Raw genomic sequence first — 18,710 nt, 5'->3', positions numbered from 1 at the left:
TCATTTCAGTTATTGTAATCTTTGTTTCTGACTGATTGTTTTTTATGTTTTCTATCTCCATTTTTGTTTTTTACCTGCATCTTTGTTGAGGTTCTCACTGAGATCACCGAGCATTCTTATAACCAGTGTTTGGAACTCTGTGTCTGGTAGATTGCTTGTCTCCATTTTATTTAGTTCTTTTTCCGGAACTTTGTTCTGTTCTTTTATTTCGGACATGTTTCTTTGTCTCCTCATTTTGGCTGCCTCCCTATGTGTGGTTCTATGTATTAGGTAGGGTTGCTATCTCTCCCGGTCTTAGTAGGGTGGCTTTGTGTAGTAGGTGTCCTGTGGGATTCAGTGACAGTCTTTCTGGTGACCTCAGCCAGGTACTCCAGGTGTGTCCCTTGTGTGGGTTGTGTATGCCCTTCTGTTCTAGTTGAACTTTGGTTGCTGTTTACATATCTGTAGGAGGGATTGACCCTCAGGCTGATGGGTTATGAGGACTGGCTGTTCTGAACACACTTCTTTAATGACATAGGCCAGCTTGCACATAGGTGTTTGTACATATATGTAATGAATTCTCATTTATGTGCTATATTATTGGCCTTAATATTATTATTTTGTTTCTGTAACCTCTATGTCCTTTTTAAACTTTTCATTAGACTTTTTTATTACAAAATAAAATATGCCTGTTGACGCATGTGAAACAATTAGTACAACAAAGTGTAAAAGGAAAGCTAATCATCATGTCCCATTCTGCCCCCACCTTTATGTCACCAGTGCTCACAAGCTGGTGTGCATTCTGTTGTATTAGCCTCCTACTTGTACAAACATATACACATATACATGCACGTATATTGGAACTGGTTGGTAGGTTCTAGTAAAATTTTTCCTTATTAATACATTGTGAATATCAGATGGGTAAATATTAGTCTAAAACATTCTGTTGTGGGGTTGTTTTTTTGTTTTGTTGTCTTTTTGTTTTTGTTTTAATTTTTTCACAAACATAATTTTACATAAATGAGATTGTGTCATAGTCAGTTTTTGTTGTTCTAACCTCCTTCTCTCTCCCCATCCCTTCCACTTGGATCATTTCCCACAAATTGGGTAACCCATGTTTCTATCCTGGTTTGTATCTTTTCTCACTTTTCTTTTTGCACCTAATCACATAGTAACATAAATATGGGTGTGGAAACATGAGCGAGATTGATTGGCACAGACATATGAAATGGAGTTTATAAATAATTTTACCTGTAAATCAGTGTACAACTTGGTTTTGTTTTTTATGTGGTTATATATATTTATGTATACAGTTATGGTACTTGTATATGGTGAGAGAATTTAGTCCATTCAAATTTAATATTACAACTGATAATAGATTTTTTTTTCTGTCACCTTTCATTTGTTTGTTTATTTTAACCTCACTCTACTTAAAACTACATGCTTGATTGGTCACTTTGCCATTTATTCGTTAAGTCCAAATGTATGCCATATTCCTTGAGGCTCTTCATCATGCAGTCTCACTGATCTTATATCAGATCACGAGATGGTCTAAATTAGCTACTTTTTTAGATAACTGAATATTGTGCCATTAGGCGTTAGTTGTCAGATGGCATGATGTGGTTAGAAAGAACATGGGCTTTGGAATCAAAACCTGACTTCAAGCCTTTGTGACTTTAGGCAAATTAGTCTTTGCACCTTGGTTTTCTCATTTACAAAATAAGAATAATACCTCACAGAATTGGTATGAAGGATTACATGTCTAGGACTTTGTGTATGGAAAGTATGTATTCCAAAATATATACTTGCCTATGTTCTGAAGTGGAGTACCCTGAAAATAGGGAAACAACTTATTGGTGATTCAGAGCCACAGTCTTGAGCATCAGTGATTATATTATGCCTCCACAGTATTTTGAAGCATGTTGGGGATATTTTTATTTACAGATGCTCCTTGACTTATAATGGGGGTTACATCCCATCCAGATAAACGCATCCTAAATTGAAGATATCGTAAGTCAAAATGCATTTAATACACCTAACCTATCAAATATCATAGTTTAGCCCAGCCTCCCTTAAGCATGCTCAGAACACTTACATTAGCCTACTGTTGGGCAGAATCATCTAACACAATGAATACACCATAGAGTATCGTTTGTTTAGCCTCGTAAGCGCATGCCTGACTGGGAGCTATGGTCAGCTGCCGCAGCCCAGCATCATAAGAGTGTATCAGACAGCATATTGTTAGCCCTGGGAAAGATCAAAATTGGAAATTCAAAGTAAGGTTTCTACTGAATGCTTATCTCTTTCGCACCATCAAAAAACAGTAAGTTGAACTATCGTAGTTTGAGGATTGACTGTACTTTCTAAACTTATAATCTCTTTCCTTGCTCTCAGTTATTGTCATTGTAGCTGCTTTAAATCTGCGATGGAGTTTCCAGAATTGAGTTGTTAAAAAAAAGACTGAGTCAGATCCTAGAGAACTCTACCAAGAAAAAAGGTTGTGATATATTTGAGGAATTTGTGACATATTTTAACAGTTCACGTACCTTTAGTGCTTACCTGGTTCTGAGCTGTGTTCCAGATTATTGTAATGGCTAGACACTTCCCTGAAAAGCAACTAAGAAAGCTGGTAGAAACTATAGAATGTCATTAGTTTGTCCTTAAAACAGCAAATAGTTTTTATTTTGGGTGTTATTCCCAAATAGACTAAATATAGTAAGATGTGAATTTCTTCACTGTGCCTTTTTTTTTTCTGATATACTTATGTGTTCTATGTAACCAGAATCTATATCTTTGTTCTTTTCTGGTATGCCAAATCAGTACTTCTTCAATAACACTCCCTGTTTGGATTTAAGAAAATACATTTTATTTACCTCACTGAATTTGAAATCTACATTTTTACAAAAACATTAAGGTGAGAGATGAAATCAATATTACATTATCTCTTCAGAGCTATTTACATAAAGAAAAATATGTACAGTTGATGATGTTAACAGCTAGCCTAGAGAAATAAAATATAGTTAGAAAGTTACGGTTAGTGCTGAAACATTGCCTCTTAGAACATTCATTTTATGTTCATTGGATGTAACAGCTTTTTACTATTTTTGTAGGCCTGTATTTATCAGCAAAATTAATTAGTAAGTGAAGTTTTACTAACAAAAATGTTAAGTGGGAAAGGAAGAGAATGTTATAGCTATTTCATTTTTTGTGAACTCAATAAAAATGAGCGGTACTAGTAATATTTTAGACTGAAATAATAATATTTAACAGGTACCTTTAAAGAATGGGGTGGAGGGAAGTGATATTTCATGCAAAAAGGTCCCATTTTATACCTAAGTAAAGATATTTGAGGCTCTTCCTCAGTCTCTCTCAATGAGTTTCTGTTGAATAAAATCCAAAATATTTCTCCTACATCTGTATTTTGTCTATTAAAAGTCTTTCTCTATTTAACTCAATTGGGTCTTTCTGATTATACATATGATATAGTCATTGTAGAAAATTTGACAATATGAAAAGTTTCAAAATGTGAAAAAAATGCAAATCAACAACATTCTTACCACCCAGAGGTAATCACTGTTAAATTTTAGAGAGAACGTCCTTTTCTTAACTAAAAAAAAACAAGTGTTTGTATCCTGAAGAGGAAAACAGTAGAAAGAGATTTGCTAGTACAGGAGAGAAGGGAGAGTCGTAAGGTCCCCAAGGAGGGTGAAAGCCACACTCAAATGGAAGTGGGTTAGCTGTAAAGAGTGCAGAGGATTTGTGATGGTAAATAGAGGAAGAGCAGAGTACACGGGCACAGATATTAGGTGAATAGGTGTGGTGAGGAATTTATGAAAATTCTCTTCTGATTGCTTTGCTTTTCTCACTGATTTAGGATTCAAGATGGGAAGTGCATTATCAAAGAGTAGATTAATGTTTTAAAGTTTTGTTTTGTTTTTAATTCTAAGATCCAGTACAATTATATTTCAAAAGGAAAGCATCGAGGTATAGGGAAATGTGGCAAATATATCTGATAAAAGCTTATATGAAATTTTTTTGTCACTTTTGTATTGTTCTAGACTAATTACAGAGATTCTACAAATAAACAGTTCACAGAGATAAATAGTTTACTCGGTGAAAACTAGTAATGAATGGTGACATGAGAAAACATTCACTCTCACCAGCATTCTAAAAAATGAGAATTAAGGCAACATTAACAACAAACAAAGGAGGGTAAGACACTTAGTTAATAGTACTGTGCATAGAGACAAACATCGGTGGTTGCTCAGACATATGAAGCCCATTTTCTATAAATCAGTCTGATGCTATTTAACAAAATTCAAAACTGCTATACTTTTTTCTGTAAGTCTACCTCTAAAAGTTTACCGCAAATGTAATCCACCCCCAAATCAAAATTGGTGCAAAGCAAGTTATAACTGTTATTAATAACTATTAATAACTGCTGTTATTAACAGGAAAATTCAACAAAAATGATCCAAACGAAACATGGAGTTTTTGTTTCTTCATTTGTTTGTCTTGTTCCTTTGTTGCTTTCAGTTTTATATCCTACATATCAGTGAAGTCATACGGTTTTTGACTTTTTCTGTCTGACTTATTTCGCTTAGCATAATAATCTCAAGAACCATCATTGTTGTTGCAAATGACACTATTTCATCTTTTATGAGAGAAGTACTCCATTGTGTATATATACCACATCGTCTTTATATATAGATGATGTATTACGGAATTATACACTTAAAACCTATGGAATTTTAATAATCATTGTCACCTCAATAAATTTTAATTATAAAAAGAAATATGGAGTAACCTTTGAATAATTTAAGCTTCCAATCTCCTTTTTTTTATTTTTCTGCTAGGCTGATTAAATTTGGTTTAAATTATAGTAAAATTTGCTCATTTGTCACAGATGGTAAATCATTGGGACCAATGAGTTTCAAAGTGTTTGTTCTATGTTAAATGCTTCACTCTCTCTAAAACAGAAGAATTAAATGTGTGATACTCAGACTACTACAGTTCCTGAATGGATAATATTGATTACTTAAATAAAGCATCTTTAGAGAACATAGCACTTATCTACCAAGCAGTGTTATTAAGTTCAAGAAGTTGTTTAACTGTCATTGGCAATATGACATCAGATGTTTTAAAAAAGCAGAAAACCAAATGACTTCCTAGCATACCTTGCCAATTATTCATAAATTTTCAACATCATCAACTTTAGTAGTCACTAAAAGGTGTAGCAGATGTGGGGCTTGCTTTTCAAATGAATTAATTATTGCTTGAGAAGAATACACAGTCATACTCTCCCATCAAAAATAATAATAATTTAAAATAACAATCATGATATTTTCAAAATCATAAAGAAAAGAGAGGCATGATGACAATAACATTTTTATGTAGTTTCCCATACTATTGCTTTTCCTAAATCATCACCTTTTTGTGGGCAACTTCATATAATAAGACTTCTTTGTGAATACCTTTTCTGTACGCACCATTTTTTCCCCTCTGCCATTTCCTTATTTATCTTGTTTGTAAACAGCGTTTTTTGTAAACAGCGTTTACAAAATTCACATACCATACAATTTACCCAGTTAAATTGTACAATTTAATAGTTTTTGGTATATCACCAATCAATTTTAGAACATTTTTGTCGCCTTAAAAGAAACCTGAGGTGAAAGCAAACCAAGTTCCCATCGACAGATAAATGGATAAAGAAAATGTAAGGTACACATGTAATTGAATGTTATTTGGCTTTAAAAAGGAATAAAATTTTGACACATGCTACAACATGGATGAATCTTGAAGACATTACGCCTTGTGAAATAAGTCAGTCACAAAAGGACAAATAGTGTATGATTCTACTTATGTGAGATGCCTAAAGTAGTCAAATTCATAGAAACAGAAGGTAGGATAGTGATTGCCAGGGAGTGAGGAACGGAAGAATGGAGAAATGCTATTTAATGGGTACAACTTCAGTTTTGCAAGCTGAAAAGAGTTCTGGAGGTAGATGGTGGTGATTATTGTACAACAATGTGAATGCACTTAATAGCACTGAACTGTACACATAAAAATGGTTAAGATGGCAAATTGCATGTTATGTACATCTTACCAAAATTAAATTTTTTAGTATGAATATATAGATGAGGGGAAAAAGGAAAGAAACTCTAATACTCTTTAGCTAATACCCTGACCCTTCCACCACCAGCACCACCATCTCCCTGCCATTAGTCTGACTTTCTGTCTGTATAGATTTCCCTGTTATAGACATTTCATATGATTGAAATAACCTGTAGTCTTAAGATTGGTTGGTTTTTAAGTTTCATCCATGTAATAGCGTATATCAGTAGTTCGTTACTTTTTATGGTAGCTAAATAATATTCCATTGTACGAATACAATATTGTGGTTATCCATCTGTAAGTTAATGAACATTTGGATTGTTTCCACCTTTTGACTGTTAATAAAAATTTTATAGTTTTAGCTGACATTTAGATTTTTTGCACATTTTTAGTTAATTTTTTTTTTATGGTATGAGACAAGCATTCAACTTCATTCTCTTGCACATGGCTATTTGTCCCAATACCATTTGTTGAAAAGACTATTCTTTCCCATTGAATGTCACCCTTACTAAAAATGAGATGATCATAGATGTCTGGGTTTATTCCTGGATTCTCTTTTCTGTTAAGTTATATGTCTCTCCTGTGCCAGTGCCACACTGTACCTACGAAGTTTTGAAATTGGGATGTGCGAGTTCTCCCAACATTGTTCTTTATCAACATTGTGTTGGCTCTTCTGGGTCCCTTGCAATTACACATGAATTTTACAGTCAGCTTGTCAATTTCTACAGTGAAGTCATCTGGGATTCTGATGGGGATTGCTTTGAATCTGTAGATTAATTTGGAATATTGGCATCTTAACTGTTAGGTCTTCCATTCCAAGAACATGGGGTGTTTTCCAGTTATTTAGATCATTAATTTCTTTCAACAATGTTTCTGTAGTTTTCAAAGTAATAATTTCACACTTTTTATTAAATTTATTCCTGAGTATTTTCTTTTTGATGACACTATAAATGGAATTGTTTTAATTTCATTTTGACTCTTTATTGCAAGTGTATAGAAATGCAATTTATTTTTATATATTGACTTTGTCTACCATAACCTTGTTGAACTCATTTACCAGTTATAATACCTTTTTAGTGAATTTCTTGGGTTTTTCCATATGAACGATCATGTCATCTGTGAAGAGATGGTTTTACTTCATTTTCAATCTGGATACATTTATTTCTTTTTTTTTGCCTAATTGCTCTGGCTAGAACCTCAGTACATTGTTCAATAAAAGTAGTGAGGGGACATTCTTGCTTTGTTCATGATTTTTAGGGAGAGAGCGTCTAGTCTTTCACCTTAAGTATTATGTTAGCTGTGGATTTTTCATAGATACTTTGTTATCAGATTGAAGAAATTTCTGTCTAGTTCATTATTTTTGTCATGGACGAATGTTAGATTTTAAGTATATTTTCTGCACCTTTTGAGATGGTCACGTGATTTTTGTTTTTTGTTCTATTGATATGATGTATTACAGTAATTGATTTTCAGATATTAAATGACCCTGGTATTCTTGGGGTAAATCCTACTTGGTCTTGGTGTATAATTCTTTATATATTGCTGGATTCTGTTTGCTAATATTTTGTTAAGGATTTTTGTATCTGTATACAAAGGAAATATTGGTCTGTTGTTGTCTTGTGATGCTTTCATCTGGTTTTAGTATTAGTGTAATACTGGCCTCATAGAATGAGTTGGGAAGTGTTCTCTTTTATCCTTTGGAAGAGTTTATAAAGAATGGTTGTTAATTTTTCTTAAAATGTTTCATAAAATTCAGTGATGAAACCTTCTGTGCCAGGGGTGTGTGTGTGTGTGTAAGTTGTTTTTTGATTACTACATTAGACTCTTCATTTGTTATAGGTCTATTCAGATTATCTATTTCTCCTAGAGTCCATTTTGGTAGCTTGTTTATTTCTAGGAATTTGATCTAATTTGTTGATACACACTTTTTCAGTGTTCCCTTATTATTATTCTTTGTATTTCTGTAGAGTCAGTGGTAATCTCCCCTCTACATTTCTGATTCTAGTAATTTGAATTTTCTCTTTTGTTGGTCAATTTAACAAATAGTTTGTCAATTTTGTTGATCTTTTCAGTGAACCACCTTTTGGTTTTAATTGTTTTTTATCTTTTTATGTTCTCTATTTTGTTTATTTCCATTATGATCTTTATTATTTACTTCCTTCCACTTGCTTTTTAGGCTTGGTTTTCTTCCCCTGCCCCCAATGTCTTAAGATGGAAGTGTAGGTATTAATTTAAGATCTTCATTCTTTCTTAATATAGGCATTTACAGCTGTAAGTTTCCTTCTAAGCACTACTTTAGCTTCATCCCGTAAGTTTTGGTTAGTTGTATGTTCATTTTCATTCATCATCTCAGTGTATTTTTTGGATTCCCTTTTTATTTCTTTTTTTGAACCATTGGTTATTTAGGATTGTGTTATTTAATTTCCACTTATTTGTGTTTGTCTCAAATTTTTTTCCTGCTATTGATTTCTAATTTCATTCCATTGTGGTTGGAGAACATACTATGTATTATTTCTATCCTTTTAAATTTGTTGAGGTTTGTTTTATGGCCTAGTATATACTAAACTCTGCTCTGTCCTGCAAAATGTTCTGTGTGCACTTGAAAAGATTGTGTATTTTGTTGTTGCTGAATGGACTGTTCTGTAGATGTGAGTTTGGTCTAGTTGGCTTCTGGTATTGTCCAAGTCTTCTATTTCCTTGTTGACCTTCTGTATTGTTGTTCTGTCCATTATTGAAGTATCCAGCTATTACCACTGAATTGTCTATTTCTCTCCGTTTTCTGTCAGTGTTTGCTTCATGTATTTTGGTGCTTCTTTATTGGTGACTGATATGTTTATTACTTTTATTTTCCTGGTTTATTGACCCTTTTTCATTATGAAATGCTTTCTTTATCTCTCAAACATTTTCTTTATTTTAAAGTCTATTTTGTCTGATATCAACACATTCCAGCTTTCTTGTGGTTACTGTTGGCATGATATATCTTTTTCTGTCCTTTTATTTTAAGCCTGTGTGTCTCCTGTAGACAGCATATAGTTAGATCATTTTTTATCCTTCTGACAATCTGTCTTCTGATTGAATTGTTTAATCCATTCACATTTAATGTTTTTGTTAATGAAGTTGACTTATGTCTGACATTTTGCTTTTTGTTTTCTGTCTCACATGTTGTGTTTCTCTCTTCCTCTATTTCCTGGTTTCTTTTGCATTAAGTGAATATTTCCTAATGTAACATTTTAATTTTTTTGATGATTTTTTTACCTTTTAGTATATGTGCTGCCAAAGCAAGCACAATTTTTTTTACCTTTTTTGAGTATTTTTAGTGGTTTCTCCAGAATTTACTATATATGTCTTAATCCAAATCAGCTGCTGATTTATACTAGCTTAATTCCAGTAATTAAAGAGCTCTATTCTCTTTCCCCCCTTTTTGTAGTATTATTGTTATACATATTAATGTTATAACACAATACGTTGTTTTAATTATGTCCTTATCATCTGTATGCATTTTGTTTCATTAGCCCAATACAGTTTTGCTCCTACCACCTCCTTTGTACTATTATTGGCAAATATATTACATTTTTATATGTTATAGGCCCAACATTACATTAATATGCATTACTTTATACAGTTGCTTTTTAAATCAATTAGAAAAAAGGAGGGAAAATATGAATGTCTACTGTTTTTTACTACTTGTTTTTCAATAAATTACATAATTACTTGTACTGGTTGTATTAGTCTGCTCAGGTTGCCGTAACAAAACAGTCTAAATGCTTGACCACTGCACTGTACACCTGAAGCTGAATAATATTGTATGTCAACTATAATTTAATATATATAGTCACGGGATAGGGAGTACAGCACAAGGAATAATAGAGTCAGTGGAACTGTAACAGCTATATATGATGTCAGAGGGGCAATAGATTGGGGGAGGGGTTTATCAGTTTGTGAGGGGTGAAATGTCTAACTATTACATTGTTTTATACACATGAAACTAATAATAATTAAAGAATATCATGGACTGGGTGGCTTAAACAACAGAAATTTATTTTTTCACTGTCTGGAGACTGGATGTGCAAGCTCAAGGTGCCCAGAGTTGGTATCTGGTGAGAGATCTCCCCGAGGGTGGCAGACAGCCACTTCCTGGTTGTTTGCTCACATGGCCGTTCCTCAGTATGTATAAGCAGAGAGAGTGAGAGCAAACTCTCTCATGTCTCTTATTATAACAGCCCCAAACCCATTGGACCAGGAGCCCACCCACATGACCTCTAGTTATAACCCGAGTTATCTCTGAAAGGCCCTTCTGCAGGTATTATCACATTAGGATTAGGGCTTAAACATAAGAATGGGGGGGGTGCAAACATCAGTCCATAACACTGGTAGTCTTTATCTTTTTGTCTGGATTCTAATTATTATTTATTGTAAGATATGTCTGCCAGCAACAAATTCTCTCAGTTTTTGTTTACTTGGGAAAGTTTTTATTTCACCTTCATTTTTGAAAGATTAGCTTTGCTTGGATATAGGAATCTTGATTGACAGTTGTTGTTTTTCTTTGACCACTTTGAATATGTTATCCCACTGCCTTCTGGCCTCCACCTTGTCTACTGGGAAATCAACTGTTAATCTTTTTGGGGTTCCATTATAAGTAGTCATTTTTCTCTTGCTGCTTCTCTTCGACTTTCAGCATTTTTACTGTGATGTGTCTTTGAATTCCTTTGCTTTTATTCTGCTTAGAATTACTTGAGGCTCCTGGGTAAATAGGTTATTGTTTTTCAATAAATTTGGGTGCTTTCAGCCTTTATTTATTGGAATATTTTTTCTGCTCCTTTCTCTCTTCTTCAGTAATCCCATTAACGTGTGTTGGTGTATTTCATGATGCTCCACATTTCTCTGAGACTGTTATTTCTATCCATTTTTTTCCTCTCTGTTCTTCAGCTTACATAATCTCTATCAATTCAAGATAAATCATTTCTATCTATTAATATTCTGTATTTGTTAATGCAACATTCCTTCTTTGCTTCCTTAACCGTGGCTTCCTTTGGTTCCATGAACATGCTTATAATGGCTACTTTATGGTCTTTTTCTGATGTGACAAATCTGTTCTTTCTCACAGGCAGTGAAGTCAAATTAAGTTTATTTTAGTGAAGTCTATTTAAACCTCCCTTTCACCACCACAACCACCACCACCTCCTCCAAATGTTCAGCCTCTGCTGTTGTTCTCAAGCAGGAAAAGCTTTGGATATTATCACATTCGTCCTGGGATGACAGTGGTTTTGGCAGTACTCTCTCCCTCTCTTCCTTGACAACACCCAACTGTTAAACTCCACTAACTGCCAGGTGATTGCTCTGTTGTTTTCAACAGTGCCCTGGTTGGTAAATTGCTCTACAAAGTAATCCAGTTAAAATATGGCTCCTTTGAAGGAAAAGTTTTTGGGGTCAGTATTTGGTTTTTATTCTGACCTCAGGAAGGCTCCTTTTAGCTGTCTTTTTACCTGGTTCCCTCCTTCAAACTAACAGGCCTACAGTTTAGCCAGAATCTTGACTCACCTCCCAAATGGCTTTCCTATAACCTATACTGTTCTTGAGAGCACCTGTAGTCTTGAACTTCTTCCCTCTCTGTTGCAACTAAAGACGGTTCTTTTCAGAAGACATTAGGTGCTATCTGTTTTATGGCCTGTTTTCTCTCCCAGAAAAATCTCTGAGCCAAGTATCTGGAGCTGGCGATAGGGACAGTGGTAAGCTTCTCTCAAAGTGGCACCCTCTCCTATGAGCTGAGCATTTGGTGGAAGGTGAGGAGACCACAGCCCAGGATCTTCCGCTTACCTCTCCTGGCATAGAAGCACCACTTCAGGAACTGGGGCAAAAGTTATCATGCCCGGGCCCCAGGATTCTCAGCGTGTCATACCCACAGTCGACCTCTTCCACAAGTAGAGGTTGGGGGAGAAGGAGGTCCCGACTAGGAGTCTCACTTAGCCCTGGACTTAGCTTCAGCAACAGGTACTTGGAGGCAGGATGAGAAAGTTGACATGCCACTCCTCCTAGGAAGAAAGCCTTTTGCCTGGGTACTGCGGGGAGAGGGAGCTTTGTGTTCCTGGCTACAGCTATCTGCAGTAGCCTCTGCACCTGGCGAAAGCTGGGGTGGGGCGAGAGGGAGCAGTCTTGGTTTGAATACCAGATTCACCTTTCTTACCAGGTTTTTATAGATGTTCTTCTTTGCTCCTCATCCTTAGGATCATTTCCAGAGGCTCTAAGTAATTGTATTTTGATAGTTTGCACTGGTTTCACTGGGGTACAGGGCAACAGAACTTATACTGTCATGCCAGAAGTTAGCCTCTAATAGGTGAAATTTTGATTCTAAAATTAGGAAATTATAGTATTTTAGCATCTTATCTTTTGAAATTATATTGAAAAGATTTGATTAAGCTGTTTGGGGAATTGGATGCTTGTTCCTTGGCTGTCGCACGCAGATGTGTGAGCATCATCCTTGGTGCCGATGGCAATTTATGGTCTCACTCAAGGAGCAGACCTAATAAGTAGCCAAATTATTGCCCAAAAGAGCAGCTTAGGTTCAGTTTTACTAAAACTAAAATTACTGTTTGACAGATGTTTTCCACTACTTGAGCTACTAAAGTTATATATCCAACAGGTCCACAAACACAGCTGCTTGATGACAACTAGTTCATCTTAGTGTGCCGGACAGAATATGGCCCTTCTCAATAATCAGTCATTCTCCCAGGAGCACCAGAGATATCTTTGTCGTTGATTTTGTTTGATAATAGCTGCCTTTAAAGTTCTCAAGCCAAAGGCATCATTTATGTGAAATGTGTAGTGTAGACCCTTGGGAGTCATACAAATACTTGAAAAATATGAACTTCATTTTTAAGGAAAATGTTAATCTTTGCTGCAGGTACTTCTGCATCCTACTCATTTATCTACTAGGAAATAATCCTCTCTTCCGGCAAGATTTCCATCCCAGCCCCTAAGTTTCCTAGTAAAATCTGAACTGTGTTTCATATCTCGTATCCAAAGACTTGATTCCTCTGTAATTGACTACATGCTTTAAATTCATCATAAAATACAATTAGGATGTGTCTGTAATCCCGCACCTGCCATAAGCCTAAATGCTTGCTTCCTTTCTCATCCCGGCAGAGTTGTATGATCCTCTGGGCTCACCGTTTTATCTTAGCTGCCAGGAAACACATAGCTAGATTCAGTGCTCAATGAAAGCAACAGTCTTATCCCAGATGTCCCTACTCCTTTTTTGTTTTGTCTTTCATATACCGATTTTCTCTGTTTTGTAATCTGTTCAGTTTTTTGTAATATTTCAGTATTTCATATTTGGTAATAGTTGAACTAAAAATGAATATTTCTATAAATATGAGCATTTAACTGGAAAGCCCCCCCAAAATCGCCATTTGCATTTAAGGGAAAACCCAAAGTACTGTACAATAAAAGTTCTGTTCGACCTTTCATATCATTAATTGAGCATGTAGTTTGGTCAAAGTCTAATTAGTTGAGAGTTCATATTGTCCTAAATAGATACTCTCATCACTAAAATATATAAGGTGGAAATCACCTTGACTTGCAAAAAGATCATAAGGCAGAAAGCTGATATTTTTCTTACAAAGACAGCAAGCCTGGAAAGCATCCAGATAGCAAGCATCTGACCCTTAAATTAAATGAAGATTGATACTGCAGAAAATCAGTAGAACTATCTTCGGGCCACACTCAGACATCTGCTTACGGTTTCTGAAGGAGATTCAGATTATTAGTTGAAGTTAAAACCCTGATACAACATTTAAAAGTGGAACTCTTCAGGCAGTTTTCATAGGATATTTTTAGTGTTTATTTTTTATAATTACAAAATGCATGCATGCCTTTTTGGAAAATACAAAAAAGTATAAATTATCAAGAATCAGCCATATTGCACAACCCTGAGTTGACTGCTGTTGTCATGTTAATATTTTTCTTTCAGTCTTTTTTCTTTTCCTATATATTAGGTTGGTGAAAAAGTAATTGCAGTTTAAAAAGTTAAAAATAATTGCAAAAACCGCAATTACTTTTGCACCAACCTATCGTTTTAACATAGTTGAGATCTTGTTGTATATATTTTGTTCATTTGTTATAGTGTGTTTTCCTGTCATTAAAAATTTCTTTTTAAATATAATTTTTAATGATTATAATATTCAATTTTATGAATATACAATAATTTAGTTAACCTGTTGTGGAAAATATAGATCATACACATTTTTTTTTTCATTTTATTGAACCATCTTGCGGGCAACTTGAATTTCTTCCTTTGCATAGAGTCCTTAGAGGGTAATTAATAGGTCAGAAGAGATGTGTTTTTAAGGTCCTTGCTACATTTTGACCAAGTGACTTATTTTTATTGTTTTCATGTTTCATAAATAGTGACATACCTCGTTTTAACTTGACTCTCTGATTATTAACGAAGTTGTGTATTTTTTCATTTGATTATTTGTATTTTGAATTATTTGACCAAGTCTTTTATCATAGTTTGGTAAGACAGATGTTAATCACATGTTTTATTGATGAAAGAACTGAAATTCGAATAATATGTCCAAACTCATTCAAATAACATGTTCAAACTTATACAACAAATACGTGGAGTTTGGACTCAAACCTGTGCTGCCTTCTGACACCAAAATCTTTGGTACTTTCCACTAGGTATTAAATGTCAAAAGCCATTAAAATAGATAGCAATGTAACGTCACTTGAATTTCGTCACACTATCTAGTGCATATGTCTTAATACCAAGCATTAGTTTTCACTCATACTATGTATATTAGATAGATTACCATGATCTAATCAAAACTGCAACAGTACTACCCCTTAAAAGGCCAATTTTAAGTATTCATGAAAGGTCAGGACATTTTTTTTTAATTCTTCACACTTTGGTAGACTATTGTAGGTTTCTGGTTTTAAAAATATGTAATATGTTTATAATTTTTTCCATCATGGCTTTGATTCCAAAATACAGTAAAAATGAAATTACTGGAGGAAAGAGGAATTTCTACTTATGAATTATCATAGAACATTATAGGATTAAAGTGAACATTGTAGAAAACCCAGAAGAAACTTGGGTATTTTATCAGGTCATTTATCAATCTCCATAGATCCTGGAGAGGCATTTTGCAGCAATTAGGCTATTCCCTACTCTGAGAAGCAGCAGCTCCTAAAAAGCATGGCAGAAAATTGGTATAAGTGGCCAGATTAATATTTGTTGCAATGTTTAATACTTTTGAAAGTTGATATTATTAATTAGTTTTAATTTACACATTCATAGTTTTAAGTCAGGACTTTTCAGAAAATTTGGGACCAAATGAGTTCATGAAATTGATATTTTTCTGTTCAAGGGTAGAATATGAACTTCTTCAAGGATTAGGCCTGGTGTTTTACTTTAAAATGTCCCCCTTTCTTTTTTCATCCTGTCTTCCGAAGGAGAAGGTGTTTTTTTGTGTGTTTTTTTGCTGTTTTTTTTTTAAGATTTTATTGGGGAAAGGGAACAGGACTTTATTGAGGAACAGTGTGTGTACTTCCAGGACTTTGTTTTTTCTAAGTCAAGTTGTTGTCCTTTTCAATCTTAGTTGTGGAGGGCGCAGCTCAGCTCTAGGTCTAGTTGCCGTTGCTAGTTGCAGGGGGCACAGCCACCGTCCCTTGTGGGAGTCCAACAGGCAACCTTGTGGTTGAGAGGACGAGCTCCAACCAACTGAGCCTTCCGGGAGCTCAGTGGCAGTTCAGCTCAAGGTGCCGTGTTCAATCTTAGTTGCAGGGGGCGCTGCCCACCATCCCTTGCAGGACTCGAGGAATTAAACTGGCAACCTTGTGGTTGAGAACCCACTGGCCCATGTGGGAATCAAACTGGCAGCCTTCAGAGTTAGGAGCACGGAGCTCCAACCACCTGAGCCACCAGGCCGGCCCCAAAGGAGTTTTTGAAGTTACTATCTTTTGAGTGTATTATAAGTATTAATATTATTAAACTGAGAGTGGTATTTAAAAGCTGAGTGCTATGGTTTTCTTTTTTCTAATGTGTTATAGTTCTGCCCTGGTAGAAGGCATATTAGATGATAATTGAAAATAGAGCATTTAAGAGACTTACGAGGGCTGCTCCTTGCCCACTCTGTGTCCCTTGAAGTGTCTTTTTGTCTGTTGGGAGAGATTAGTAGAGACTTGGAACTGAGTTGTGTAATTCATTTACCTAAAGAATAATCTAGTGCTGGAAAACCAACTTATCCTAACTATAAAACTAAAACCCACTATAGTGGTAAACTGAAGTAACTATTTATAGTTTAGTAGTATGGGGTATATCATTCATCTCAATGATCTGAATATTCTACTCAGGGTGGCTTCCTGTCACCCATATGCCTCAGCACTCAAGTGGGTCATTAGAATGTGCTTAGGTCAGAGTGAGGGGCACTGCATGACCCAGGGCACATGTCCCAGTTAGAACAGAACCTAAAATTCCTTTCACCCTATGGTGAAATTTTCTGTTCTCCCCAGTAACAGCGCATTTACAAACCATGTCTTAAGCTGTATTATTTCCACAGATAGCTAATATTCATAAATGCATTCTAATCATAAGTAACATCCATTTCAGAAAGTACTATTTTTACATTTTTGTCATATGATCCAAAAATCATTTTATGAAATCTTCCTTTTACATTTCTTTTTCCCTTTCATTGAAACACGCTGAGTTATCCATTAAAAAACAACTTTATTAATCCTTACTAATTAAAGAATTGTCACCTTGAATTTAGAGAATCATTTTTTAACTTTTTATTGTGAACATTTTTAAATACACATACATGTAAACAGAAGTGTGCTGACTCCCCATGTACCCATCACTTAGCTTCTACAGTTATTAACCAATAATCTCTTTTTAGCTAAACTACTTCTTCATCCTCCCATTTGATTTTGAAATAATTCCAGATATTGTATCATTTCATTCTTGAGTATTTCAGTTTTAGGTATCTCTAAAGTGTTTTTAAAACCCACATAATTACAATATTTTACATCTTAAAAAAATTAACAGTTAATTTCTTAGTTACATCAAATTCCAGTTGGTATTTATATTTCCAACTATCCCACAAATAACGCTTATGTTTTTAACACATTTGTCTTGTGGAGCGTCCCATGGTCTGGACTTTCCTGATTGTATCATCATCGTGTTAAACATGCCTCCCTGTATTCTCTGTAATTCAGTAGTTGCGTCTAGCATAGTATTTTTAATGTAATTACATGAGATGTGAATATAAAAAGTTGTTAAAGCTAGATTAAGAAATAATACTATGTAAAGAAAGTTTATTTAAATGATGAAGAAATGAATGGTAACTGATAGGATGTTTTGTATAATTTAAGATTGCTGGTTACTTGAGAATTCCCAGAAAGAATTAATAGTATCACTCTCTGATTTGAAACTATTTTCCTGAAAGAATTTGCTAAAAAGAGAAAACTTCAGACATAATTATGATAAATTGTATGTTAGTCTCAAGGACTCACTTTTGAAAAACAATACGGCAATAACTTACACTAACAGCCTTTTTTTATGTCAGTGTTTATTTTAGAATATGTCAGAATCATGTTCTATTATTTCTTTTATTCTTAGATAATACATTTTTCAGCAATAAACTATTTTTTTCTGAGTCTCAGCATTGTCAAACTGCATATTCTCTTCTAAAATACAGCTTTGTGACATCCAAATAAATTATCTTTTTATTTTGTAAAGTTAGTAAGTTAGTTTTTTCTTTTTTAAATCATTATTTGAACAATACAAAAGGCATGTTTAGAATAAGTTGTAAAAGAGTAAGAGCAATGGAATTAGTTTTTTCGTCGTTTTTAAAAAATCAGTATTATTGCCATAAACATAAGAGACTTTATCCAAAAGGTAATCATTTATAACTCACAAAGAAAAGAGTTACATTTGACTTGTACTGCTAACCAATATTTCATTTAAATAAATATGAAGGACTGTTTGTTCAAAGTATCTTTACAGTCATCTCCATCTCATTGTGCTGTGTTTTTGTGTTTGTTTGATTTTTTCCCTCCCCATAGCTCATCCGTAGGTTACTTGCAACATCCAGGATCAGAACAAGTACAATTTCCTCGAACTACTTCACCATGCAATTCCCAGCAGCTTCAAAGCCACCAGTGTGCAGGTATGAATAGATAATTGGGGGGAAAATAAAAAGATAATGGTTTGTCCATTTGAGAAATAATTGAATTTCTTAGGCATTTCTAGAAAAAGGTTTTCAATTTGTTATGGTGCTGAGATATACCCAGGTTATTTAGGATGCCATGCAAAGTCAGAGTTAAAAGGTTCAGTCCACTTCTTCCTTTTCTACCGTTGCCATTACCACACTGCTATCTGTGTCTCCTTCTCGGGCTCTTCTTCCTTCCTTGCCTCATAAATATTGATGTTTCTTAGGATCCTTTGTTAGGCAGTTTGTCATTGCTCTTCAAGCTCTTCCTAGGTAATCCAACCACCTCCTAGGCAGCTTTTTGCCAACACCTCCCAAATATTACTTCCGCTGAGACAGGACCATATAGCCATATATGCCTGCTACATCCCTAGCCAGATGTGTCAAAGGCACTTTAGATTTAATATT

The 18,710-nt window shown here is 34.6% G+C and overlaps 1 protein-coding gene across 15 annotated transcripts in view; it reads left to right on the top strand.

The window, feature by feature from the left end:
* R3HDM1 (R3H domain containing 1) overlaps nt 1-18,710 on the top strand; it is a 169,811-nt gene that overhangs the window by 135,219 nt on the left and 15,882 nt on the right. For all 15 annotated transcript variants that reach the window (XM_033112141.1, XM_033112151.1, XM_033112147.1 and 12 more), the window contains one exon: nt 18,157-18,260. In XM_033112141.1, the coding sequence (XP_032968032.1) occupies nt 18,157-18,260 (104 nt within the window). The remainder of the gene's footprint in view (nt 1-18,156; nt 18,261-18,710) is intronic.

The sequence above is a fragment of the Rhinolophus ferrumequinum genome, chromosome 8 (assembly GCF_004115265.2).
Source record: "Rhinolophus ferrumequinum isolate MPI-CBG mRhiFer1 chromosome 8, mRhiFer1_v1.p, whole genome shotgun sequence".
In the NCBI taxonomy this organism is placed as follows: Eukaryota; Metazoa; Chordata; class Mammalia; order Chiroptera; family Rhinolophidae; genus Rhinolophus; species Rhinolophus ferrumequinum.
Note: the sequence above shows the minus strand (reverse complement) of the source record. Positions and strands in the feature narration are given on the sequence as shown.